The 26377-nt window shown below is 49.2% G+C and overlaps 1 protein-coding gene across 1 annotated transcript in view; it reads right to left on the reverse strand.

Moving 5' to 3' along the window:
* Positions 1-25558, reverse strand: part of LOC147124041 (N(4)-(Beta-N-acetylglucosaminyl)-L-asparaginase-like) — a 43304-nt gene extending 17746 nt beyond the window's left edge. The window contains exons 1-7 of the mRNA XM_085978461.1: positions 25312-25558; positions 19982-20135; positions 19251-19363; positions 17733-17845; positions 17489-17606; positions 17262-17337; positions 6867-6974 (exon numbers count right to left, since the gene is read on the reverse strand). Of these exons, the coding sequence (XP_085834587.1) occupies positions 6867-6974; positions 17262-17337; positions 17489-17606; positions 17733-17845; positions 19251-19363; positions 19982-20135; positions 25312-25429 (800 nt within the window). The 5' untranslated portion in view covers positions 25430-25558. The remainder of the gene's footprint in view (positions 1-6866; positions 6975-17261; positions 17338-17488; positions 17607-17732; positions 17846-19250; positions 19364-19981; positions 20136-25311) is intronic.
* Positions 25559-26377: the final 819 nt, after the last annotated feature.

Genomic DNA, 26377 nt, shown 5'->3' on the forward strand with positions numbered 1-26377 from the left:
CATTTCTCCACTTCACCTGACGAAGGAGCAGCGCTCCGAAAGCTTGTGATTTCAAATAAAACTGTTGGACTATAACCTGGTGTTGTGTGACTTCTTACATCAGTCTTGGATAATCCATTGTAGTGTTGCGGCTGCCGCGGAACATGAATGGAGGCCGAACCGATCTGAGGAACACATGGCTTTTATTACATTCTCTTGAGAGATGGCTGCCCCAGCTCCTCTCTCTGCTAAACCCGAAAACAGACTGAGGGCGACACCCGCGCTTTTGAGTACACACTGAGGGCGACGCCCGCTCCTTTGTCATGCCTTAAAGGCAGCATGCTTCTTAAAGGCAAGGTGCCCGATTTATTGTCCACGGACGGAAAAGTGGATTGCGCCCGTTTAGGTGGCGATCTGCCACACAGCTCCCCCCAGAATCCGCTTAGGAGGTGTGGACGAGACGGTGTGGCGGTCTGATGGGCCGGCCGGAGCGGCTCTTGTAGGACGCCGGTGGACGTGGAACGGCCGGGCGTGGAGCAGCTGGGTGTACTGGCTTGAGGGCAAGTCGGCCGCGTGGCGGTGGACGAGCTACTGGGACCTGCTCACCGGGCTCCGAGTGTGCTGGCTTGAGTCGGTCAACCGACACTTTTTCAGTCCTGTCGCCCACTTGTAGGTCGAAAAATTTGTCCCCAGCCTGTAGCACTTTGTAGGGCCCGTCGTACGGGGGTTGAAGGGGTCCGCGGTGAGCATCGTGCCGGACGAAAACGAACCGTGCCTGGTGCAGGCTTAGCGGGACATGTGAGGTGGATTCGCCGTGCCGGGCAATGGGCACCGGGGCGAACTGTAGCGCCGGTGAGGCGAAGTCGTGGCGTTGCTGGTCGGCTGACCAGGGTGTCGTGGCGGTGGGCAGGAACTCGCCGGGTACGCGCAGCTCTGCTGCCGATGCGTGGAGGTCTTCTTTAACCGCGGAGCGCAGGCCGAGGAGGACCCATGGGAGTCGGTCGGTCCAGGCGCCGTCCTGGAGGCTGGCTCAAAGAGATGCCTTCAAGGATCTGTGGAACCGCTCACACAGTCCGTTGGCTTGGGGGTGGTACGCTGTGGTGCGGTGAATGGTCACCCCGAGATTGCGTGCGATGGCGGTCCAGAGTTCAGAGGTAAATTGCGGACCTCTGTCCGACGTCATGTCGGAGGGGACGCCGAACCGTGCGACCCAGGTGCTGACGAAGGCTCTGGCGATGTCGGCGGTGGTGGTAGAGGTCAGTGGAATTGCCTCGGGCCAGCACGTGGTGCGGTCGACGATCGTCAGCAAGTGCGTGTGGCCTTGCAACGGCGGCAGGGGCCTGACGATGTCCACGTGGATGTGGTCGAATCTACGTGAAGGGACGGTGAACTCCTCGAGGGGTGCTTTCGTGTGTTGCTGCACCTTGGCCCGTTGGCAGGCTAGGCAGGAGTTGGCCCAAGTATGCACATCCTTGCGAAGGCCGCGCCAGACAAAGCGGTTGGCTACCAATTTGATGGATGCGCAGGCGCCGGGGTGGGAGAGGTTGTGGAGAGTCTCGAATACCCGGCGGCGCCAGGACGCTGGGACGACGGGCCGAGGTTGAGATAGGGATATGTCGCACTTGACCGTGACTGCGGTCGGGCCGCAGGCGACGTCGGCCAGGCGTAGCCCTGGTAGGTTGGTAGGTGCGGAGAGCAGATCAGGGTCCGTGAGCTGGTCTGCTGCGAGTTGAGCGCAGTCGACTGCCAGGTGTGCGGCGTGGATGGTGGGGCGGGAGAGGCAGTCGGCTACCACGTTGTCTCGGCCGGAGACGTGTTGGATGTCCGTGGTGAACTCGGACACTGCCGCGAGCTGGCGCTGCTGCCTGGCGGACCAGGTGTCGGTTGTCTTTGCCATTGCGAATGTCAGGGGTTTGTGGTCGACAAACGCAGTGAAGGGGTGGCCCTCCAGCAAAAACCGAAAATGGCGGACCGCCAGGTACAGCGCGAGGAGCTCGCGGTCGAAGGTGCTGTACTTGACCTCCGGGGGGCGTAGTTGGCGGCTGAAGAAGGCAAGTGGTTGCCAGGCGCCGTCGACCCACTGCTCGTACACGGCGCCGACCGCGTGGTCGGAGGCGTCCGTGGTGAGCGCTACTCTGGCATTGGGCCGTGGGTGCGCGAGCAGGGTGGCGTCGGCGAGCGCGGTCTTGGTGGAGTTGAAGGCGGCTGATACGTCTGCCGTCCATTCGACTGCCATCTTGCCGCTCCTGCCCCGGAGGGCTTCATACAGGGGCCTCATGAGGGACGCCGCTTTTGGGATGAAGCGGTTGTAGAAATTCACCATCCCGAGGAACTCCTGGAGTCCTTTGATGGTGGTGGGGCGGGGATATTGCTGGACGGCCTGCACCTTGGTGGGCAGGGGAATGGCCCCGGCATGGGTGATGTGGTGGCCGAGGAAGTCGATCTTGTCCAGGCCGAACTGGCACTTGGCTGGGCTGAGGATGAGCCCGTGGTCGCTGAGGCGCCCGAACAGGATGCGAAGGTGTTCGAGGTGTTCCTGCTTGGAGGAACTGGCTACCAGGATGTCGTCCAGGTAGACGAACAGGAACTTCAGGTCCCGAAGGACCGAGTCCATGAGCCGTTGGAATGCCTGGGCCGCATTTTTGAGGCCGAAGGGCATCCGCAGGAACTCGAAAAGCCCGAAGGGGGTGATTACAGCCGTCTTGGGGACGTCCGCGGGGTGGACGGGGACTTGGTGGTAGCCGCGCACCAGGTCGACTTTGGAAAAGACTGAGCGGCCGGCCAGTCTAGCCGAGAAGTCCTGAATGTGCGGCACGGGGTACCGATCAGGGGTGGTGGCATCGTTGAGGCGGTGGTAATCCCCGCAGGGGCGCCAACCCCCGCCTGGTTTGGGGGCGATGTGGAGTGGGGAGGCCCAGGGACTGTTGGAGCGGCGGATGATGCCGAGCTGTTCCATAGTGGCAAACTCGGTCCGCGCGATCTCCAGTTTGGCCGGGTCCAGCCTGCGGGCGTGGGCGTACACTGGGGGGCCTGTGGTGGGGATGAAGTGTTCCACCCCGTGATTGGCGACCTCCGCGGAGAAGGTCGGGTTGGTGAGGGCCAGGGATTCGGCCAGGAGTGCCGAGTAGTCATCCGTGGCCCGGGCGTGGCACTGTGACGCCATGTTGACGGGGGGCCATGACGCCCAGGATGGGGGACATGGTGTTCATGTCCACGAGGCGGTGTCGAGGGATGTCTACCAGTAGGCCGTGGGCGCACAGGAAGTCTGCGCCGATGAGAGGGGAGAGTACCTTGGCAGTGATGAACTCCCATCGGTAGCGGCGACCAGCGAGGTTGAGGGTGACTGTGCGGGTGCCGTACGTCCGGATGTCTGAGCCGTTAGCGGCAGCCAGCGCCTGTCCTCGTTCGCCCTTTTGGATGTCGAGGGCGGAGGCCGGGATGATGCTGTGCTGAGCTCCAGTGTCGCACAGGAACCGGCGGCCGGTTTTGTCATCCGTGACGTACAGCAGGGAGCCCACGGCCATCGCGGGGGCTGGTACGGGGGCGGACTTGAAGGAGCAGGGAGGTGTGCACCGTTGTGCCCTGGCACCGAACCGTTCGTGGTAGTAACAGTAGCCCGGGTTTGTGGGGCGCGAAGGCCCCGTGGGCCCCGTGGCTGGGCCTTGTGGCCGCGTGGTGGCCGGTGAGGGGCGCGCCCAGGCTGTGGTTGCCAGGTCTGGAGCGACGTCGCGGCTGGAGTGAGCGGACAGCAGCTTGTCGGCCTCGTCGGCCAGGGCTTCTAGGTCCGTGAGGCCGGACGCCACGATCGCTGGGCGGATGCTGGGAGGTAGCTGGCGGATGAACAGCGTGCGGAAGAGGGACCCGGGTGGGCTCTCGTCAGTGAGTGAGAGCATGTGGGAGAGGCGGTCTGACGGTGAGGCGTCACCGAGGCCTGGAAGGTCGAGGAGGCGGCAGTTTCGCTGGTATGTCGAGGTCGTAAATTTTTTAAGGAGCGCGGCCTTAAGATGTGCATACTTGCCCTCCTCTGGTGAGTTCTGCAGCGCTATCCAGACCTTCGTGACTGTGGAGCTACCGAGTGATGCGACGAGGTAGTCATACTTCGTCCCATCTGTGGTGATGTGTCGCAGCCGGAATCGGGACTCAGCTTGGAGGAACCAGGCTTCAGGCTGGTTTTCCCAAAACTCCGGCAGTTTCACGGAAACTGCGTTCGTGTCCGCCACTGCAGTGCTCGGAATACGTTCTGAGCGTCGGGGTCACCAATGTTGCGGCTGCCGCGGAACACGAATGGAGGCCGAACCGATCTGAGGAACACATGGCTTTTATTACATTCTCTTGAGAGATGGCTGCCCCAGCTCCTCTCTCTGCTAAACCCGAAAACAGACTGAGGGAGACACCTGCGCTTTTGAGTACACACTGAGGGCGACGCCCGCTCCTTTGTCATGCCTTAAAGGCAGCATGCTTCTTAAAGGCAAGGTGCCCGATTTATTGTCCACGGACGGAAAAGTGGATTGCGCCCGTTTAGGTAGCGATCCGCCACAGTAGAAACAATACTGATTTCACAGTCGGGCACTCCTGGCAAGGAGCGGCACCTCCTGGGGGTGTCAGTCAGGAAATTGTGGGTTTGCACTGCCCAGCTTTCCATCCATTTAAAAATTATGAGACAGAAAAATCAGGGTCTGCCGGCCCACCATTTCCCGGCTAGTGCTACATGCAAGGCCGAAATCCAGAATCAGCCCTCAAGAGCAGGTAAGGGGGAAAATAAGCAGGATACAAAAGAGGAACCAGGGCTCCTTGGAGTCAGCTTTAGAAATGCAGGTGATGAGAGCTCCACTTGAGCGTAGAGCAAACAGTGAAGCCAAGAATATTGATGCATAAAGGAGGACCATGGGTGAACTTTCAAAAAGGTGAGAGATGATAATTATTCGTTATACTCACAAGAAATATTACATTTCTTTCATTGTTCTCCCCCCCCCTCCCCCAATTCTTCATTACCCTATCGAAGGACATGGAGGAGATTAAGATGTAGTAATTCAGTCATTGTACTAGTTAGTTTTCACCCCTCTAATCCAGAGGCTCTGAAGCCAATTCTGGTCACCTCCATTCCCACCTCAGCTAATATCAACTAACTCAGCACAGACCAGGAATAAAACAAACATCTGACCTTTAATTCTGTGTAGCTCAGTTGGACATCACCATTTACAAAGTAAGCCATTAGGAGAGATAAAGTGGTTATATAGCCACAGAAGGAACAGCTTAATTCATCTTAAAAAGTCAGTGATATCTAATTTCAAGATTGTAACAGACAGGACATGTGCCCTTGCTGATGGAATGGGAAAAGATCTCTTGGAAGGTTAAACCATATGGAAAAAGAGAGAGTGACAACTGCAGGAAAAGACAGAAGGGATACCATGATGGTGAGGCTTTGCAGTATCTATGACAAGTGCCTGGCTGGCGTCCAATTTACAGCATATGGGAACCACAGGAAAGAAAATTGCAGTGCAGGGCAGTTAATATATATTTTAAACACAAAACGTGTGCTGATTACATGCAAGAGTGAAGCTGTACATTAGAGTGTTGTTGTCCCAAGGAGTTCTTATATCAAATATAGTAATTAGTTACAAGAAAATATCAGCATCAATATTGTAGGATAGCTGCAATAGTCTACATTCAAGCACAAAAGACAAATTTCCGTTAAAGCAGTAACGTGAAGCCCATTATGATTATGAGGGCAGGCATTCGACTTGATGCCAGGCCACAATCACTGCTTCTTTAGCATCAAGGCAGACTGGGTGATGCAGAGTCCAATATTCCCTGCCTCCTCTGGGAGCGTGATTGAAATTGGAAACTTGTGTGGACAGCCCCAGGTGCAGACCCACTTCCTAGCCCTCCATAGTGCAACATATTAGTACACCAGTATCCTACGACCCTCCTAAAATCCTTGTTACTCACCTGTGATATGGTTAAATAACAACCTTTTGTTCCTAGGATGATCATAGTGCAGACATTCAACAGCATTACCATCGCCGAATCCCCCACCATCAACATCCTGGGGGTCACCATTGACCAGAAACTTAACTGGACCAGCCACATAAATACTGTGGCAACAAGAGCAGGTCAGAGGCTAGGTATTCTGTGGCGAGTGTCTCACCTCCTGATCCCACAAAGCCTTTCCACCATCTACAAGGCACAAGTAAGGAGTGTGATGGAATACTCTCCACTTGCCTGGATGAGTGCAGCTCCAACAACACACAAGAAGCTCGACATCATCCAGGACAAAGCAGCCCGCTTGATTGGCACCCCATCCACCACCTTAAACATTCACTCCCTCCACAACTGGCGTACCGTGGCTGCAGTGTGTACCATCTACAAGATGCACTGCAGCAACTCGCCGAGGCTTCTTCGGCAGCACCTCCCAAGCCTGCGACCTCTTCCACCTAGAAGGACAAGGGCAGCAGGTGCATGGGAACACCACCACCTCCAAGTTCCCCTCCAAGTCACACACCATCCTGACTTAGAAGTATATTGTCGTTCCTTCACCGTCGCTGGGTAAAAATCCTGGAACTCCCTCCCTAACAGCTCTGTGGGAGTGCCATCACCACACGGACTGCAGCGGTTCAAGAAGGCGGCTCACCACCACCTTCTCAAGGGCAATTAGAGATGGGCAATAAATGCTGGCTTTGCCAGCGACGCCCACATCCCATGAACGAATAAAAAAAAGTGACATACTTAAAAAAAGACTATTGCTGCTATCAGTCTATTAAGAAAGAAAAATGTATATAGTAAATACAAGGCATGCTTATAAGCATTGGCTTCACTTGACTACTCGTCATTCTTTTAAATACTGCAGCTTCATCCACTAAAAGCAAATTTGGTAATAAAAGACGTACCTTGGAAGGAATCGCATCATAATGTCTCCAATTCCAGTAGCAGCTGCAGCTCCAGCTGTGCTGTCGGCATAAGCACCTGCTCCAGCTATTGGCGAATCCCCTACACGGCTGTAAGAAACACAAATAGAACGTCCAATGATCGTTAACATTTTGAACAAATGTTCGTCTGGATTGTCCCTAGAGATTAGATTTCATGGTTGAAAGTACAATAGCATTATCAACCTGGTGAATTAAAGCAAGCAGCAGTGAACAGCTTTGCACCCCCCCCCCCCCAGTGATTCCCTAAACAGAGAGGGAAATGTCTCCGACCTCAGCTGGACTATGTGGGGAAGCACCAAATGGATGCAAGGATTCACCAAGCAGTCAGACCACAGTGTTCCCAAATGGGCATATTATAAACACTTACTCCAGAGGTGGGTGTCATGAATCTTACCGTTCATGAAGAAATGATCATGAAATAACACTGGGCGGCCAGCTGGTGGCGCCGTCCAAGGAGTATAAATGCTCGGGCGTGGGCCCAGATTGTCCAGGACGTTTTTGTAACCAGGAACTAATGATGTAACTAGAATCTCATGGTTGTGAAACAGTTGATTAAAGCCTTGTTTTATACTCAACCAAGTGCTTAGTGAGTTTTCTTACGTCAATGGGTTTAGTTGAAACTGGGACAGAGGTGCACTGTAAATGGGTAGTCAGATATTGGCAATTTTGGGCTCCTATCTAACCTTTTGTGGCACTATGGGTTTTTTTTAATATAAAGAGATTTTATTTTCATGTTCTCTTCCGATATATTGTCCTACTATTATTATTGAATCTTTTGTAATGGGTTCTCTTTCATTAGCTCAATAGAAATTCTGTTAGAGCGAGGGAGGGGCTGGAATTATTTTGAATAACTAGGGCTGTAGAGAGGGCTTTAAACTAATTAGTGGGGGGGAGGTTTTAAGAGAGCGAAAAATAAAAATGACAGCGGAGAAGGCAATAGAGCAAGGTAGCAGTGGGGGAATTAAAAACCAGAGCATGTCAGGAAGGGACAGAATGTATAATGATAAGGGTAAAGTAGTAAAAGGGATAAAAGCAGGAATAAATTGTCAGAAAACATATTTGAAAGTTCTTTATCAGAATGCACGCAGCATTCGTAACAAAATTGACGAGTTGACGGTGCAAATAACTACACATGGGTATGATCTGGTGGCCATTACGGAAACATGGCTGCAAGATAATCATGAATGGGAACTAAATATACAAGGGTATTTGACAATTAGGAAGGACAGACATGAAGGAAAGGGAGGTGGGGTTGCTATGTTAATCAAGGATGAAATCACTGCAATAGTCAGAAATGATATTGGGTCAAAGGATCGGGATAGTGAAACAGTTTGGGTGGAGATAAGGAATAATAAGGGGAAAAAGTCACGAGTGGCCGTAGTCTATAGGCCTCCTAACAGCTGCAACTCTGTTGGTCGGAGTATAAATCAGGAAATAGTTGGGGCTTGTAATAAGGGAACAGCTATAATCATGGGGGATTTTAACTTTCATATTGGCTGGACTAATCAAATTGGGCATGGCAGCATTGAGGAAGAGTTCATAGAGTGTATTAGGGACGGGTTCCTTGAGCAGTATGTAACTGAACCAACCAGGGGGCAGGCAATCTTAGATCTGGTCCTGTGTAATGAGACAGGATTAATAAAAAATGTCCTAGTAAAGGATCCCCTTGGAATGAGTGACCATAATATGGTTGAATTCCAAATTCAGTTTGAGGGTGAGAGAGTTGGATCTCAAACCAGCGTACTAAGCTTAAATAAAGGAGACTATGAAGGTATGAGAGTAGAATTGACTAAAGTGGACTGGGAAAACAGATTAAAGTGTAAGACGGTACAAGAGCAGTGGTCTACACTCAAGGAGATATTTCACATCTTTCAAGATAAATATATTCCACTGAGGAAAAAGGGGAGTAAAAGAAAAGACAGCCATCCGTGGCTTAGTAAAGTAATAAAGGATAGTATTCGACTGAAAACAAGGGCATATAAAGTAGCCAAATCTAGTGGGAGGATAGAAGATTGGGAAGCATTTAAAAGCCAGCAAACAATAACTAAAAGATTAATTAAGAAAGGGAAGATAGATTATGAAAGTAAACTAGCAAAAAATATAAAAACAGAGAGCAAGAGTTTCTACAGCTATATAAAAAGAAAAAGGGTGGCTAAAGTGAACGTTGGTCCCTTAGAGGATGGGACCGGGAAACTAGTGGTGGGGAACATGGAGATGGCAAAGACGCTGAACAAATATTTTGTATCAGTCTTTACAGTAGAGGGCACTAAAAATATCCCAACACTGGACAAACAGGGGGCAATGGGGGGGGGGGGAGCTAAACATGATTAAAATCACTAAGGAGATGGTACTCAGTAAAATAATGGGACTTAAGGCGGATAAATCCCCCGGACCTGATGGCCTACATCCTAGGGTCTTGAGAGAAGTGGCGGTAGGGATTGTGGATGCATTGGTGATCATTTTCTAGAACTCCCTGGACTCAGGAAAGGTCCCGGCAGATTGGAAAACTGCTAATGTAACACCCTTATTTAAGAAGGGAAGTAGACAAAAAGCTGGAAACTATAGACCAGTTAGCCTAACATCTGTGGTTGGCAAAATGTTGGAGTCCATTATTAAGGAAACAGTAACAGAGCATTTGGATAAACATAATTTAATAGGACAGAGTCAGCATGGTTTTACGAAGGGGAAGTCATGTTTGACAAATTTGCTCGAATTCTTTGAGGATGTAACATACAGGGTGGATAAAGGGGAACCAGTGGATGTAGTGTATTTGGACTTCCAAAAGGCATTTGACAAGGTTCCACACAAAAGATTACTGATCAAGATAAAAAATCATGGGATTGGGGGTAATATACTGGCATGGGTGGAAGATTGGCTATCTAACAGAAAACAAAGAGTTGGGATAAATGGTTCGTTCTCGGGCTGGCAATCAGTAACTAGCGGTGTTCTGCAGGGGTCAGTGCTGGGACCCCAACTCTTTACAATCTATATTAACGATTTGGAGGAAGGGACCGAGTGCAACATATCCAAGTTTGCCGACGATACAAAGATGGGAGGGAAAGCAGTGAGTGAGGAGGACATAAAAAACCTGCAAAAGGACATAGACAGGCTAAGTGAGTGGGCAGAGATTTGGCAGATGCAATATAATGTTGGAAAGTGTGAGGTTATGCACTTTGGCAGAAAAAATCAAAGAGCAAGTTATTATCTAAATGGAGAGAAACTGCAAAGTGCTACAGTACAAAGGAATCTGGGGGTCCTGGTGCATGAAACACAAAAAGTTAGTATGCAGGTGATCAGGAAGGCCAATGGAATCTTGGCTTTTATTGCAAGGGGGATGGAGTATAAAAACAGGGAAGTCTTGCTGCAGTTATACAGGGTATTGGTGAGGCCACACCTGGAATACTGCGTGCAGTTTTGGTTTCCATATTTAAGAAAAGATATACTTGCTCTCGAGGCGGTTCAGGGAAGGTTCACTTGGTTGATTCCAGAGATGAGGGGGTTGACGTATGAGGAAAGGTTGAGTAGGTTGGGACTCTACTCATTGGAGTTCAGAAGAATGAGAGGCGATCTTATCGAAACATATAAGATTGTGAGGGGGCTTGATCGGGTGGATGCGGTGAGGATGTTTCCACTGATGGGTGAGATTAGAACTAGGGGGCATAATCTTAGAATAAGGGGCTGCCCTTTCAAAACTGAGATGAGGAGAAACTTCTTCACTCAGAGGGTAGTAAATCTATGGAATTTGCTACCCCAGAGAGCTGTGGAAGTTGCAACATTAAATAAATTAAAAATGGAGATAGACATTTTCCTAGCAGATAAGGGAATTAGGGGTTACGGGGAGAGGGCAGGGAAGTGGACGTGAGTCTAGATTCAGATCAGCCATGATCCTATTGAATGGCGGAGCAGGCCCGAGGGGCCGTATGGCCTACTCCTGCTCCTATTTCTTATGTTCTTATGATATACCAGGGCAATTTCTCTCATGTCCCACTTCACAAACAGTTCAAAGATTTGCATGCAGAGGACTGAGTGCAGATCATCGCATCTCCCCACTGTTTTTATTTGTTGAACAACTATGACGAGATCACAATTATTGTCCATCCCTAGTTGCCCCAGGAATATTTATTGATTTGGGTGGCTTGCTAAACCACATCAGAGGGCATTAACTGGAGTCACATATAGGCCAGACCAGGCAAGAGTAGCAGATTCAAAAAGAAAATACTGCACATGCTAGAAATCTGAAATAAAAACAGAAAATGCTGGAGCTACTCAGCAGGTCAGGCAGCATCTGTGGAGAGAGAAAAAAAGTTAACGTTTCAGGTCAATGACCTTCCGTCAGGACTGGAGCAGCAGATTCCCTTCCCTGAAGAGCATTGAACCAGTTAGCTTTTCACAACAATTCAAGGCCTAGAAATTCAGTATAGCCACGTTTGGGGCGGTAAAGTCGGGCGGGCGCTAAAGTTTGCGCCCGCCGGAAAGTGGAGGCCACTTCGCCGATATTCAGTAGCTTTGGCCAAGGAGTTTGGGCGAGCGCTAAAACTGGCGTTGCACCCCTATCTTTAGGCGCTAAGCCAGCGGTGCAGACTCATACCGCCGAGGCCGGGCACAGCGCAGGTGCGGTCATGTTTTGATTGACAGCAGACACCCTGACGCCGGCCAGCTCTTAAAGGGGGAAGGGTCGACTTGGTCTGCTGCCACGCCCTGGATACTGCAGCCCTCCAGCTAGGCCTAAACACTGCTGCTGGAGAGAAATAGCGCCAGCAACGATGCAGAGGGCCCGTGAGCGAGCGCAGCGCTTCTCTGCCCATGCTTTGAGGGTGCTGCTTAGGGGTTTGGAGAAGAACAGAGATATCTTGTGCCCGGACAGTGGCAAGAAGGCTCCCAAGAGGCTGTACAGGAGAGCCTGGAGGGAAATCGCCCAGAGGGTCACAGCCAACAGCGATGTCCCCAGGACTGGTGACCAATGCCGCAAGAAGTTTAACGACCTCACTCGGTTGGTCAGGGTGAGTACCCTTTCCAGTGTCCTCCTCATCCTTGCATGTGCACCTCACATTATGGGCAAAGGGACCTCAAAGGCCTAATGGCCAGCCCTCCTCCAGCAGCTATGGCACTGGCATGATCATCAATAGCACTTTCTGCACTTGACACACTGGCCAAGCTATTCGACCATGGGAGGCAGTGTACACAACAACAGGGCACCACACTGGCCAAGCTATTCAACCATGGGAGGCAGTGCACACAACAACAGGGCACCACACTGTACTTAGAGGCCGTCCTTTCTCTTGCAGGCCAAGCTGGCGCAGAATCTGAAGAGCCGGACTGTCACCGGGGGAGGCCGTGTCCAGTTCCAGGAGCTCAGTGAGCTGGAGGAGCGCGTGGCTCGACTCATGCGTGCCCGGGTGATTGGCCCCGTTGCTATTGGAGATGCCGACCCTGTGCTGGGCCCCAATGGTAAGGACATGACCGTTTGGGCCTCTCTCGTTCCCCTTGCGCTTCAGATCTACATCCTTTGCCACTGTCCCACCAATGCGCATAATGCCACCACTCATGCCTCCCTCGCTGATGCCCTGTCCTCACTCTAAAGCTACTCTTGTGCCTTCCTGCTTTCAGCTGGTGAGGAGGAGGTCCCTGAAGCTGCGAGTGTCAGTCCCTCGGAAGAGGAGGACGACGAGGACCAAGAGGAAGGCGGCACATCGGGGGAACCCTCATCCGCGCCAGGGGATGGCAATGGAGGGGACACGTCTTGCCTGGAAGAGAGCCAGGGGGAAGTGTTGCAGGGGGGTGTAGCTCCTGTGCCCAGTGGCGTCCAGCCACGCGGGGTCGGGCAGCACGGCTGCCTTCTCCCCAGAGGGGGCAAGTGTTGCAGGGGGGTGTAGCTCCTGGGCCCAGTGGCGTCCAGCCACGCGGGAAGGGTCGGGCAGCACGGCTGCCTTCTCCCCAGAGGGGGGAAGTGTTGCAGGGGAGGGCAGTTGCTGGGCCCAGTGGCGTCCAGCCACGCGGGAAGGGTCGGCCAGCTCGGCGGCCTCCTCCCCAGAGGGAGAGTCCGGCCTCCAGTCCGGAGACGGTCCTCGCCCAGGAGGTGCGCCTCCTTGATCAAATGTCCGCGGACTCGGAGCGGCGCCACACCGAGTTCATGGGGGTTGTGGGACAGTTGCCTCAGGCCATTGAGTCCCTGGCTCATAGTGTGGCCGATTTCGGGGACTCACAGGCCAGGGGTGTCGAACAACTCGCGGCAGCACAGGACGCGAGTCGAGAGTTCATGAGTGGTGCCGTGCAGACACTGGCTGGTCTGATGCGGGCACAGACCAGGGCAGTACGGGCACTCACTTCTGCCACACTCGCTGTGTCATGGACGCATCGCCAGGGCACCCGCCGCGCTGCAGCAGCACAGCGGTCTGGCCTTCACCAGATTGCTGCGCTTGCTGCAGTGCCAGCCCGGCCGAGTGCCAGTGTCTCTGGCGACCAGCGAGCGCCTGGCATCAGCCAGCTTGCCCCCATTGCTGCAGCCGCCACTGCCACTCCCCCAGCAAAGCTGCGACGAGCTGCTGGAGAGACTGATGCTGGCCAGCCACAGCTGCAGCAGTCAGCAGCCGGCCCCTCCAGGACCGGACCTCGTCTAGGCCGACCCCCAAGGGCATCTTCCGTCACGCATTGTGCCCCTCAGGAGCCTTCCCCCAGCCTTGCAACACCCACAGGGCCCAGGTTGAGGCGGAGCAGCAGGTCGGGCAGGGGCCGGAGAAGCCTGCACAAGCACTCGCCCTCTCGGCACACCAAGTAGAGTGTGTTGCCAGATGTTTTTTTATATGGGGGTGTTTGTGTTCTGTATGGGGGGGGGCTTATTTTGGTAAGGCCGAAGATGAAGGCAAATGTTTTTTTAGATGGGGGTGTTTGTGTTCTGTATGGGGGGGTTTGTCTTGGTAAGGCCGAGGATGAAGGCCAATTGGATGGACAAGTTTTGTTATTCCTCCGCAGGTTGTGGGAGTGAGATATGTTTTTGACTGTTTTTTGGGGGTCTTGTCTGTTTTTGTGTTTCATGTGGGAAGGGCCCTGAGTTTGTTAAATAAAGCTTTTTATTTATTCAGCTTGTCCATGTGTCATGTTTCAAGTGGTTGTTGCGTTAACCGGCTGAGGGCTTGCGGAGCGGCTGCATTCAGGTGCGTTCATTGCCACAAGCCATTCCCTGAGAGGGGGCCTAGAAGTGTCGTTCAATAAGCTGCCGGCGGACGGCCCTTGGACCTTGTGGCTCCCTCCTGGGCTGGTACTCCTCCTCCTCCTCCTCCTCATGGTCCTCCTGCTCGTCCTCCTGAGGTGGTGGTCCAACGTGAGGTGGCAGTGCCTGAGTCCTGCGGATAGCCAGGTTGTGCAGCATGCAGCAAACAACGACGAACTGGGAGACTCTATCCGGCGAATACTGTAGAGATCCGCCGGAACGATCCAGGCAGCGGAACCGTTGCTTGAGGACGCCAATCGTTTGCTCCAGGATGTTCCTTGTGGCTTGATGGCTTTCGTTGTATGCCTCCTCAGCAGGGGTCCTGGGCACGCGGAGCGGGGTCATGAGCCATGTACACAAAGGGTAGCCCTTGTCCCCGATAAGCCATCCCCTTGGGGGAGGCTGTGCCTGGAACATGTCAGCCACAGTAGTCTGGCGCAGGATAAATGCATCGTGGCTGCTTCCTGGAAAGCGGGCATTGACAGATAGGATGCGCTGCCTGTGGTCACACACCAGCTGTACATTGAGGGAATGGTAGCCCTTCCGGTTGCGGTAATCCTCGGCATTGTCAATAGGTGCCCACATAGCCACATGCGTGCAGTCAATGGCGCCCTGCACCATGGGGAAGTCGGTGATCCTGGCAAATCCGACTGCACGCTGCTCCTGCCTCTCTAGGGTCATGGGGAAGGAGATGAATTGGTGTCTCCTTGCGAAAAGGGCATCGGTGACCTGCCGGATGCAGCGATGCACGGCGAACTGGGAGATGTTCGCTATGTCCCCAGCAGCGGCTTGGAAGGAGCCGCTTGCATAAAAGTTCAGAGCCACCGTGACCTTCACTTCCACCGACAGAGACGTCCTGCACATCAGCTGTGGACGCAGATCTCTGTGAAGCAGCTGGCAGATCTCTGCAACCACCTCCCTTCTGAAGCGCAGCCTCTTAACACAATGCGCGGCAGTCATGGTGAGATAGGACACCTGCTGCCGGTATTCCCTGAGTGGGTAAGGCCTACGCTGCCGACGCCTGATGGCCCCTCTGCGTCTAGGCATGGCTGCCCCTCTCACACAGCGTCTGTGAGCCCTTCGCACATAATGCTGGAACTGAGGGTTGGAACCCCATGCAGCCCCCATAATATACTTGCAAACAGTGAAATCACAATGAGTCAAATTTCCAAGCTCTGGCCAGAAGCCAAAAATACCTCTCCTATGTTGTCCCAAATCAGTAAGGTCTGTTCCTTGGTCTCTGTCCAGAAATCCAAAGCACTAAAGTCATTGCAGCAAAATGGCTGGCCTTTATAGTCCAGTCTGAGTGCCCTTTAATTAGCGCTCCCCGAGGCCCGCAGGGCCTCTGCTGCGTTCCACTTCACAGTTCTTAACAGCGCCACGCCCACATTGGGCGGGCGCCACTGAAGTTCCGGTTTGGGGCGCACAAACAGCGTTGCACGACGAAATGACGTCATAAGCTGCGCGCGCAGCTGAGCGGGCGCAAACACTTTGCGCCGGCGCTAAATGTCAACTGAAGTTGGGCGTAGGCGCAGATCGGCCTGCGCCCGGGCGCTAAGTGCCTAGCGCTCGAAATCTACCCCTCTTATGGCGCTAACGGCTGGCGAACGCAACTGAATTTCTAGGCCCAACAGTTTTCATGGTAATTTTTTTTTCTGTTACTAGCCCGGAAATTAACAGATTTCTTCAGTCCAGCAACTTGCCATGATGGGATTTGAGCTCAAATCTTCAATTAATATTGTGAGATAAATGATAATATTACAGATGTAGTGACATACAAGCACATGGAGGCAAGGAAGTGCTGAGTTGCCAGTGCAGTACCATAACCACTATACTACCATACCCATTTCACCATCCTCTTCAACCCAATGTCCATTTACAGCAGAGGACCTAGGCAGCTGAAGACATGGCTTCCAATGGTGGAGCGAAGAAAATCGGGGATGCACAAGAGGAACGCAGAGTTTATAAATAAAGATAAACTAGGTATTGAACCTGGGACTTTCCTGACTTAGCTACTCAACACTGTAACAAGCTAAGCTGTCAGGGGATATTAACAAACACATTTTTTCAATTAATATACAAGGCAATGACACTAGTTTAATTGTCCTATCAATTTGGTTTTAAATTTCTACTTAGCTGCAGCATTATGCCGGTACTAGTAGCTGTGATAAAAGTACAAAGTAAAAGAAAATATATTATAGAAGTAACACACTAAAGATAAGCTAAGATGTCATCTTGCTGTTACCCATAATCCAACCAAGAATTACATTTATCAGTCCGTAAGGGGGATCTCCGGTCGCCTGTCGCTTTAATTCTCCACTCCACTCCCACTCAGACCTCACTGTACTCGGCCTCTTGCATTGTTCCACTGAAGCTCAGCGTAAGCTCAAGGAACAGCACCTCATCTTTCGATTAGGCACTTTACAGCCTTCTGGACTCAACATAAGTTCAACAATTTCAGATCATAACCTCGGCCCCTATCCTATATATATTCTTTATTATCCACACCTTTTGTTTGTGTCTTTTCTTCTCTCTCACATGGTAGCTGTCTTTCATTCTGCCAGAGCAATTTACACTTCATCTAGAGTCATCCTTTGTTTCTTAACCTGTCCCATTACCAACTCCTTTTGCCTTGAATGTCTCTTAATCTCTCCTGCCTTCAATCCTATCAGACCTTCCCATTTGTTCTTTCATCCCCTCCCCCCTTTCCCAGCCCCTACACTTGCTTAAAAATCTGTTCCATTTCCTGCTTTTTTCCAGTTCTGACGAAAGGTCATCGACCTGAAACGTTAACTCTGTTTCTCTCTTCACAGATGCTGTCTGACCTGCTGAGTATCTCCAACATTTTCTGTTTTTATTTCAGATTGCCAGCATCTGCAGTATTTTCTTTTTGTATGACATTTAGCATGTTGCTTATAACAATAGTCCAACTCGAAATATTGACTGAGGTTACTCAAAATTGTTAATATTAAGATAAACGAGGATATTATCTTAGAGAGAATAAAGAACTTTGAAAATAGATTGGGCTGCGAGCCCAAAGAATACCTACTCAAGAATCCTTATGCTACCGTGTAAAGGTGAGAGAGAGCATGCGCGTGCGAGAGAGAGAAATGTTATTCACTAGAAGCTTAAAATAAAAGAATACATACCCGGGGATTTTATGCGTTAGACCATTAGTAGACGTCCCGGCAGCTATAGTTCCAATCTTATCAATCGCAATCATACCTAAATTCAAAATCAGCAATTAAGTGAAATCACACACGAACCCCCAACTCCTCCGTAAAACTGCACAAAATGTCTTCATGCTAAAAATCCCTTTTACTTTCCATAATGCACAAGACACATCTATATCTACCAAAATAAGAAAAGGACTTACCAATGGTGTCATGGTTGTGAAAATTGATCCGCTGTGCTGGCATTCGATGTTTTTTTGACCATAGCCCCTTCATTCGCTTGTATGGCCCGCACGAAGTTTCAGCATTTGGTAAGACATTCTGTGAAGATCAATTGTTTTTTCACAATAGTTGACAGTAATGTAAATTTTCATTTCAGACCTGACATCCCATCTTAAAAACATCTGAAATATTAAGTAGGATTTGTCCTTCATAGAAATGACTCACCTTCCAGAAATTGGGCTGGCACTTTCTGCCCAGCCATTCCGAGTACATGGACAGAGATGTATTCGTTGTTAAATCTTCACTTAGGAATCCCATATTCTGAGCAAAAATTGATGCTGTTGGAAAAATATTGTATTTATATGAAGTGTTTAAAGATATCTAGATACATGAACATTAATATTGTTAAATGGACACCACACATTACAGTTGTAATTAACTTTCCAATTCACTGCCTTTTAGCCGCTTTAAATATTATTTGGAGCACAATCTTTTTCATAAGGGAAAGTTACTCTGGATAGAGTACTTATTGTATGAAAGTACTTCCCCCACCCCTTTTATACAAGACAGTATTAGTCCAAAAATTTTCACTTAGCATTTTTAAAAATACCAACTTTATTACCAACGTGGAAACCCAGGGGTAGAGCTTTGGCTTTCTGTCATGTTACCAGTGAACATCCCTGAGCATTGACATAGCATACGGCTAGGGCCATGAATTCACATGGGCCCACAAGAGCCAATTCAGACCTGCTCAACCTCAGGAAACTACAAATCCTAGGGATTCAAATTCCAGGGATACAAATTCCCTAGATTGCATCAGGGTTTCCTGGGTTTGGACTGTTCTAGATTAGCCATTTCCCGATGTTGGGAGCGTTGGCCATCAGGAAAGGAGACCTGACCAAAATAAATTCAACATAAATTTGCCTTCAAAACTAAATTTTAAGTGAAAGAAAGGGTTTAAGTCCATCCCACTCTGCTGTATATAGTATTTTTCTTGCATCAATGGGGACAGCAGGCAAGAGTTTCCACAGAATCATTAAGCTTGTGTCAACTACCCATTATCTCACTTGATCAGTTAATTATTAAATATCTGTTTCTAACCTAATTATCAAGATCTTGGGTAACATTTTGGAAAAACCTGGTTTACTCTTCTCCCTAATAAATAAATAATGTGTTATTTATACTTCAGCATAACAATATGATTGATTGTAATTTGTTTATGGTCCAATATGATTGACCATAATTTGTTTATGGTTCACTATTTTATGATAATTAGACTCCTTTCCAAGATATTATACCCAATACAAAGGTCATTTTGCCTTCCAACAGAATCCTTACTATGTCTACGTATTCCTTTTAAGAATGTACTCGCAGGAACTGACTGACTCTGGGAACTTAACAAACAATTTGCCTTACCACTTGAAAATGAAGCAGTTCGGTTCCCATCGCTTCAAAGATAAAAGTCACTCCAATAAAAAGATAAAGTGAATTGCAGCTAGTCTTTTTATTTTGGGCTAGTCAATCCATCCATTCGATAAGTAAATTTATAATGTGTCATTTTTTTTTGTCTTGAATTTACCATTTGTTTACAATCATCTTTTATTTAATAGATTTTCACGGTGTTACCTGTGGCTCAGTGAGTAGCACTCACACCTCCGAGTCAGAAGGTTTGGAGGTCGTAAAAGACGCTATAATAATGCAAGTTCCTTCTCTCTCACAAGAACAATGAGGACTAGGGATTACCTGATTCCCCCACCAACAGTGAATGACTGCTGTGTTCCATCACTGCTCGAGCAACACTGATCGCGCTTTTAATTCTTCGAAGCTGTCCAACTCCTCCGACCTCGATCGTGTTACTGAAGAGTGTTTAAAAAAATTATATCATAGCGAGGAATCTCAATATCCATCTTTTAAATCAGCAGATGATATGTTGAGAGTTTTAATTCCCCCTACATTTTCAGTCTGGCTTTGATGTTCATGTCTGCTGTGTTCTCATTAAAAATATTAAACATCACATTACAACATGAAATCTAGTGTACAAATCACATGTAACATTCATTCATGTTGCATTCAACATTTTGAACTGCTCGAAATTAAATTAAAATGCATCGCAAAACTAGAGTGCAACCACGTACAAGCAGATGGAGAACATCAGAAGCAATTCTGGGATTTGGAGAGCGGGGACATAACCCATTCCAAAACAATTGGAGGATGTGGGGGAGAAGAGGGAACACACCCTCTTCATACCCTCCGGTGATTGCACCTACATTGAAAACCAACACAAAATGTGGTGGACTGAAGCAAAGGTTTTAAAAACTGTTTTTACTTTTCACAGGTATTTATAGAAGGTTGGTGTGTTATTACAAAAGGACAGTAGTGTACCTAGTGTAATTCATTGCATATTTGGTCCTAAAAGCCAATTTGTAAATAGCTAAATTTCCCAGTGTGCAGCAGTGGTCGGGTACATTACTCACCCATTCATAATCATAGCATCCAGTGTTGTCTCTCCATGTTCATCTGGGCTTCCTCCGTATCCCACAGTGCCACGACACTGGTCAATTTCACACTGGCTGCAACCGTTTTCCACTGCATCCAACGCTGAGCCTCCAGACTGAAGAGTGCTCCATGCTAAATGCAACACACAGACAATTTATTTTTGCCTCCCTAATAAGCAGTGATCACATAATCCCCCCCCCTCAAAAAAAAATTGTACAAAGCAGTTTACACAAGGAAGACAAGCTTGAACTGGTTGATGAGAATGAAGCACATTAAAAAAAAATCACATCTTATCCTGGCAGCAAAAGTGTGAAAAAAGAGTTAGAACCAGTCTCAATAGAGCAGACAAATTTCTACAGGTTTTTTTTTGACATTGGCCCAGATATTCCGATCCCCTACGGGTGGGTACATGCTGTGTACACACCCGTAGGGACATCGGAAATGCCGGTTTCAGGCATGCACAGCGCATGCGCTGAAAACCAGAATCACAGAAACCCCACAGTGCAGATAGAGGCCATTTCGGCCCATCGAGCCTGCACCGACACATATCCCACCCGATCCCCGTAACCCCTACACATATCCCACCCTATCCCCGTAACCCCACGTATTTAATCCCCCTAACACTAAGGGTCAATTTATCATAGCCAATCAACCTAACCCGCACATCTTTGGACTGTGGGAGGAAACCGGAGCACCCGGAGGAAACCCACGCAAACACGGGGAGAATGTGCAAACTCAACACAGACAAAGTAAAAAAAAAAAAATTTTTCACTGATTTATCATTTAAAAATGCTTTAAAAAAAGGTAAGTTTGCTTTTTTCAAAAAATTAAATTTTTGTTTAAAATACTTAATTTATTGTAATTTCAAGTCATTTTAAAACTGTGATTTTTAAAAAATTTATTTAAAGTTTTACTCTGTTTTTGGGGTGATCTCCATTCATATATTTGGCAGGTCTTCCTGTCAAGTGTATGAAGGGAGATTCCCTTCTGTGATTGGCTCCCCATGGCCCACGTGATCCCAGGGACGCTGCGAACTACCTGCGCCCCTGGGCCCTGCGCATTTGGAGTTTGGTGAGGCCCAGGAGCAGAAGCGTGTGTGTCCCGGGAGCTCTCGGGTAAGGGAGTAGATTTTTCCAATCGCAGGCCTCCGCCCGCGGGAGGCCTGCGATCGGAAAATACGGGCCGATATGTTCAGTATCTTTCCCAAAATAAACCACCCACGTCACAGGGGTAAAATTCGACTTGGGAGGGGATGCAAAACCGGGCGGTATCGCATCTGCTGCCTGTTATACGCCCTCCCGATAGTCGGTTCCAGTGAGGTCAATGGAACGGAGTATCAGACAGGACGAAGAAAAAACATCAAGGCAATGGTTGAGAGGGGTGCGCAGTGACTGGCAGCGGCCAGCTTGTTTTGATGTGGGGCTGGGAGGAAAACTCCTGCGCCTCCCAGCTCCCGGTACTTTTTAATTAACTTTTTTTGCTGATGACCTTCAGCGGTTCCTGTTCAGGACCACCGGTTAGGTCGCATGTAGATCTGGGTTTTCTGAACTCAGTCAACCTGGTGCCATCTGCGTTCAGTGCAACCCAAATTTTCACGGGAGGGTCAGGTTCCTTATTTGTATATGCAAAGGACCAAATACCAGTTTCAGGAGCGGGTCCTGGTCAACAATTTTATTGGCCCAGAAATTCGGGTCTCCACGGGTGAGTATGCATGTGGTACTCACTGTAAGCCCAATGGAAGTGCCGGTTTTGTGCATGCACTGCGCATGCGTGGGAAACCGGCACTTCCGTTCCCCTGAAAGAAGGGGTTAAGAGGTGGAACGCGTGTGCAGGAGAGGCTGCGCGTGCGCATCGAACTTACGTTTTTTTTGCAGGTTTTCCCGGGAAGGTAAGTCTCCAGAAGTTAGACATGTAAAAAGCAGTCGCAAGGCCTGCTTTTTACAAGGTACAGTAAGTGGTGAATTAATTAAAATTAAAACATTTTTTCCACAGGTTTATTATTTTTAAATACTTTAAAGAAAGGTAAGTTTATTTTTAGCCCCGTTAGAAAATAAAATTATTTTTTTCAAAAATTTTAATTGTTGTTTAAAATAGTTATTTCATGTAACTTATAGTTTATTTTAAAAATGTGATTTTTAAAAAATTTATTTGAAGATTTAGTGATATTTTGAGGCTTATAGTATTTATAAGTTTGACAGCTCTTCCTGTCAAACTTATGAATGCAGCATTGCCTGCTACCATTGGCTCTCCATGGCCCACGTGATCCCAGGGGACGCATCGAACTAACTGCGCCCCTGGGATACGCAAGCACTGCGCGCCGGCAGTTGGAGGAGGCACAGGATCGGAATCCCACGGGGGCCCACAGCTCAACGGCCGGCGCGCAAGGTAAGTGCAGGTCGGGGGCTTGCACCCGCGGGAAGCCCCCACCCTGAATTTCTGGGTTATTACCCACATCGATACAGCGGGCGACATACTTCCGGCTCATAATCAGCATGCGTTTCCTACCTACCATATCGGTGGTGTATGTGCCCGATAAACAGACGTGACACCATTGAATTACTTGGCCTAGTTTCCTACATGGCAGGAGGATGCAGTTACGTTGCACCGGTCAAGTCAGACTGGCAGCTGCAAATTGGGCTCCACCCAGTTACAGGTTGACCTAACACCTACATGGCAGGAAACTGAATCAGTCTTGTCCCGGCAAGAGCTGTGTACATACCTGGACACAGAAGGGACCGTTGCTCTCTCCCTACTGTTAAAATATTTAAATGTGTAGAAAGCAGAGAGAAGTGAATCCCATTATCTAAGCATTTTAATTGAAGTTAGGTGGAATTACAAATTGTCAAGAGGACCCAATAACTGGATTCACATTCCATGCAGTGCGAATCCAAAGCTGTCCGGAACTACCCTTCCAAAATGACTTGAGTCAGGTTCTGACTCCAGATTTACAGTTAACACCAACACCAAGTATAAATGTACCCTCAAGACTTAGGCACAGAATACAGGCCGACATTTCAGTGCAGCACTGAGGGAGTGCTGCACTGTCGGAGATGCTGTCTTTTGGATGGGACATTAAACAGAGATCCCCTCTGCCCTCTCCGGTGGACATAAAAGATCCCATGACACTATTTCGAAGAAGAGCAGGGGAGTTCTCCCCGGTGTCCTAGCCTTCAATCAACATCGCTATAAACAGATTATCAGGTCATGATTCCGTTGCTTTGTGGGACCTTGCTGTGCGTAATTTGGCTGCTGCATTTCCATACATTACTGTGACTGCTCAAAGTATTTCATTGGCTATAAAGCACACGCTGAGGTCCTGAAAGGCACTATTTAAATGCAAATGCAGTTTAGTTGATGTGTTTGCCACTCATTGGCCACTGACAATCTCACAATGAAAAACTGCACTTATATAGCACCTTTAGCATAGTCAAATGTGCCAAGGCACCTCACAGGAGTATTAAAAGACAAAAAATTTGACACCGATCCACATATGGAGAAATTAGGGCAGGTGACCAAAAGCTGGTCAAAGAGGTAGGTTTTAAGGAGCATCTTAAAGGAGGAAAGAGAGGTAGCGAGGCAGAGAGGTTTAGGCAGGGAATTCCAGAGCTTACACACAAGGGAGATATTAGGGCAAGTAACCAAAAGCTTTGTCAAAGAGGTAGGTTTTAAGGAGCGTCTTAAAAAGGAGAGAGTAGAGAAGTTTAGGGAGGGAATTCCAGAGCTTAGGGCCTAGGCATCTGAAGGCACGGCCGCCAGTGGTGGGGCGATTAAAATCAGGGATACGCAAAAGGCCAGAATTGGAGGAGCGCAGAGAGGGTTGTCGGGCTGGAGGAGGTTACAGAAATAGGGAGGAGTGAAGCCATGGAGGGATGAGAATTTTAAAATCAAGCCACTGCCGGACCAGGAGCAAATGTAGTTCAGCGAGCACAGGAGTGATGGATGAACGGGACTTGGTGTGAGTCAGGATACAGGCAGCAGAGTTTTCACACACAGAATCCCCACAGTGCAGATAGAGGCCATTTCGGCCCATCGAGCCTGCACCGACACATATCCCACCCAATCCCTGTAACCCCTACACCAACACATATCCCACCCTATCCCCGTAACCCCACGTATTTAATCCCCCTAACACTAAGGGTCAATTTATCATAGCCAATCAACCTAACCCGCACATCTTTGGACTGTGGGAGGAAACCGGAGCACCCGGAGAAAACCCACACAAACACGGGGAGAATGTGCAAACTCCACACAGACAGTTGCCCGGGGCCGGATTCGAACCCGGGTCCCTGGCGCTGTGAGGCAACAGTGCTAACCACTATGCCACCGTGTTGGATGAGCTCAAGTTTACAGAGGGTGGAAGATGGGAGGCTGACCAGGAAAACTCCCATAATATTTCCCCAATGTTACCACCAGCAATATGCAATGACACAGATTTGAGGGAATAGCAGCATTTATACTTAACTGCTGGATCATCACTCCAACCTCATGGTTAAATGCACTGACAGTGCCACACTTACTCATTAGAAGCAATCCTACCCATTCCCAGAATTTAAATGCCCAAAGTAACTAGATTAAGGACTAGCGATCATAAGAACCTAAGAATTAGGAGCAGGAGTCGGCCATACGGCCCCTCGAGCCTGCTCCGCCATTCAATAAGATCATGGCCGAGCTTCGACCTCAACTCCACTTTCCTGCACTATCCCCATATCCCTTAATTCATCTGGAGTCCAAAAATGTATCCATCTCAGCCTTGAATATACTCAACGATTCAGCATCCACAGCACTTTGGGGCAGAGAATTCAGAGTGAAGAAATCTATCCTCATCTCAGTCTTAAATGGCCGACCCCTTATCCTGAGGCGATGCCCCCCTAGTTCTAGATTCTCCAGCTGGGGAAACAATCTCTCAGCATCTACCCTGTCAATCCCCCTCAGAATCTTATATGTTTCAATGAGATCTCCTCTCATTCTTCTAAACTCCAGAGAATATAGATCCAATCTTCTCAATCTCTCCTCATAGGACCACCCTTTCATCCCAGGGATTAATCTAGTGAACCTTTGTTGCACCCCCTCTAAAGCAAGTACGTCCTTCCCGAGGAAGGGAGACCCAAACTGTGCAGATCAGATTTTGTATCCTTCCTGTTTGCATTATTGGGAAATAATACTGTGTTTGGGAACATAAAAGAGACAAATGTGCTTTAAAATAAAACTAGTGCAGGAGTTTGCAATAACGATCACTGTGCCGATGCACACCATGTGCGAACGTACACAAGTGGGGCTACTTTGCAACGCCTGCTTTTTTTGCACTTACCGCGCTGCACCGCGTCATGGTAGGGCCAGGTGTTGATGATCAGCGGCAGCTGGGCGGCCGCCAGCGAGCAGCAGCTGCTCAGCGCCAGGGCCAGTGGAACGTAGCCCGGGAATCCCATGGCGACCCCCAGTCACTGCCGGCCCCTCACTGCGCCTTGGACTGCCCCGTTCGCCACTTCCCACCGCACTCACATACGGCGGCTGCACACAAAAAAAGGGACCTTTCTTTTGCAAACTTTGCACCTCCTCGGCTGTTATCGCATCCAGGCACCGCCCCCCCTCTCCCCTCCCCTGCAATGTCCCAATGTAACGGGGAAAGCAGATGTGTGTTTGCAGTTAGACGGTACTTTGATCGCAAATTTAATATTCCTCTCTTTCCCCCAGCAATTTGTGACTTCTAATGCAAATTTTTATATTCCTCTTCAAGTTAATTTACTAGTTATTTTTTTAATAAATAGAGATATTGGCAGTTTTACAATCTCCTCCCAGTGCATTGGCTGGTTTCCTCAACACCTAAAAATAGATTATCTAGTCATTGTCACGTTGCTGTTTCGGGTGGGCGCTGTATAAATGCAAGTCTTTCTTTTCCAATCTAGAACCATAGAAATTTATGGCACAGAAGGAGGCCATTCGGCCCGCCGTTTCCGAGCCAGCCAAGAAAAAGAGTTATCCAGCCTAATCCCACTTTCCAGCTCTTGGTCCGTAGCCCTGTAGGTGAAGGCACTTCAAGTGCATATCCAAGTACTTTTTAAATGCAATGAGGGTTTCTGCCTCTACCACCCTTTCAGGCAGTGAGTTCCAGATCCCCATCACCCTCTGGGTGAAAAAAGTTCTCCTCAACTCCCCTCTAATCCTTCTACCAATTACTTTAAATCTATGCCCCCTGGCTATTGACCTCTGTTCTGAGGGAAATAGGTCCTGCATATCCACTCATCTAGGCCCCTTATAATTTTATACACCTCAATCAAGTCTCCCCTCAGCCTCCTCTGTCCCAAAGAAAACAACCCCAGCCTAGCCAATCTATTCAACTCGGGTTGCCAACTCTGGTTTCAGATATTCCTGGAGGA

The sequence above is a fragment of the Somniosus microcephalus genome, chromosome 1 (genome assembly GCF_052327205.1).
Source record: "Somniosus microcephalus isolate GS21.2 chromosome 1, FLI_Smic_1.0, whole genome shotgun sequence".
NCBI lineage: Eukaryota > Metazoa > Chordata > Chondrichthyes > Squaliformes > Somniosidae > Somniosus > Somniosus microcephalus.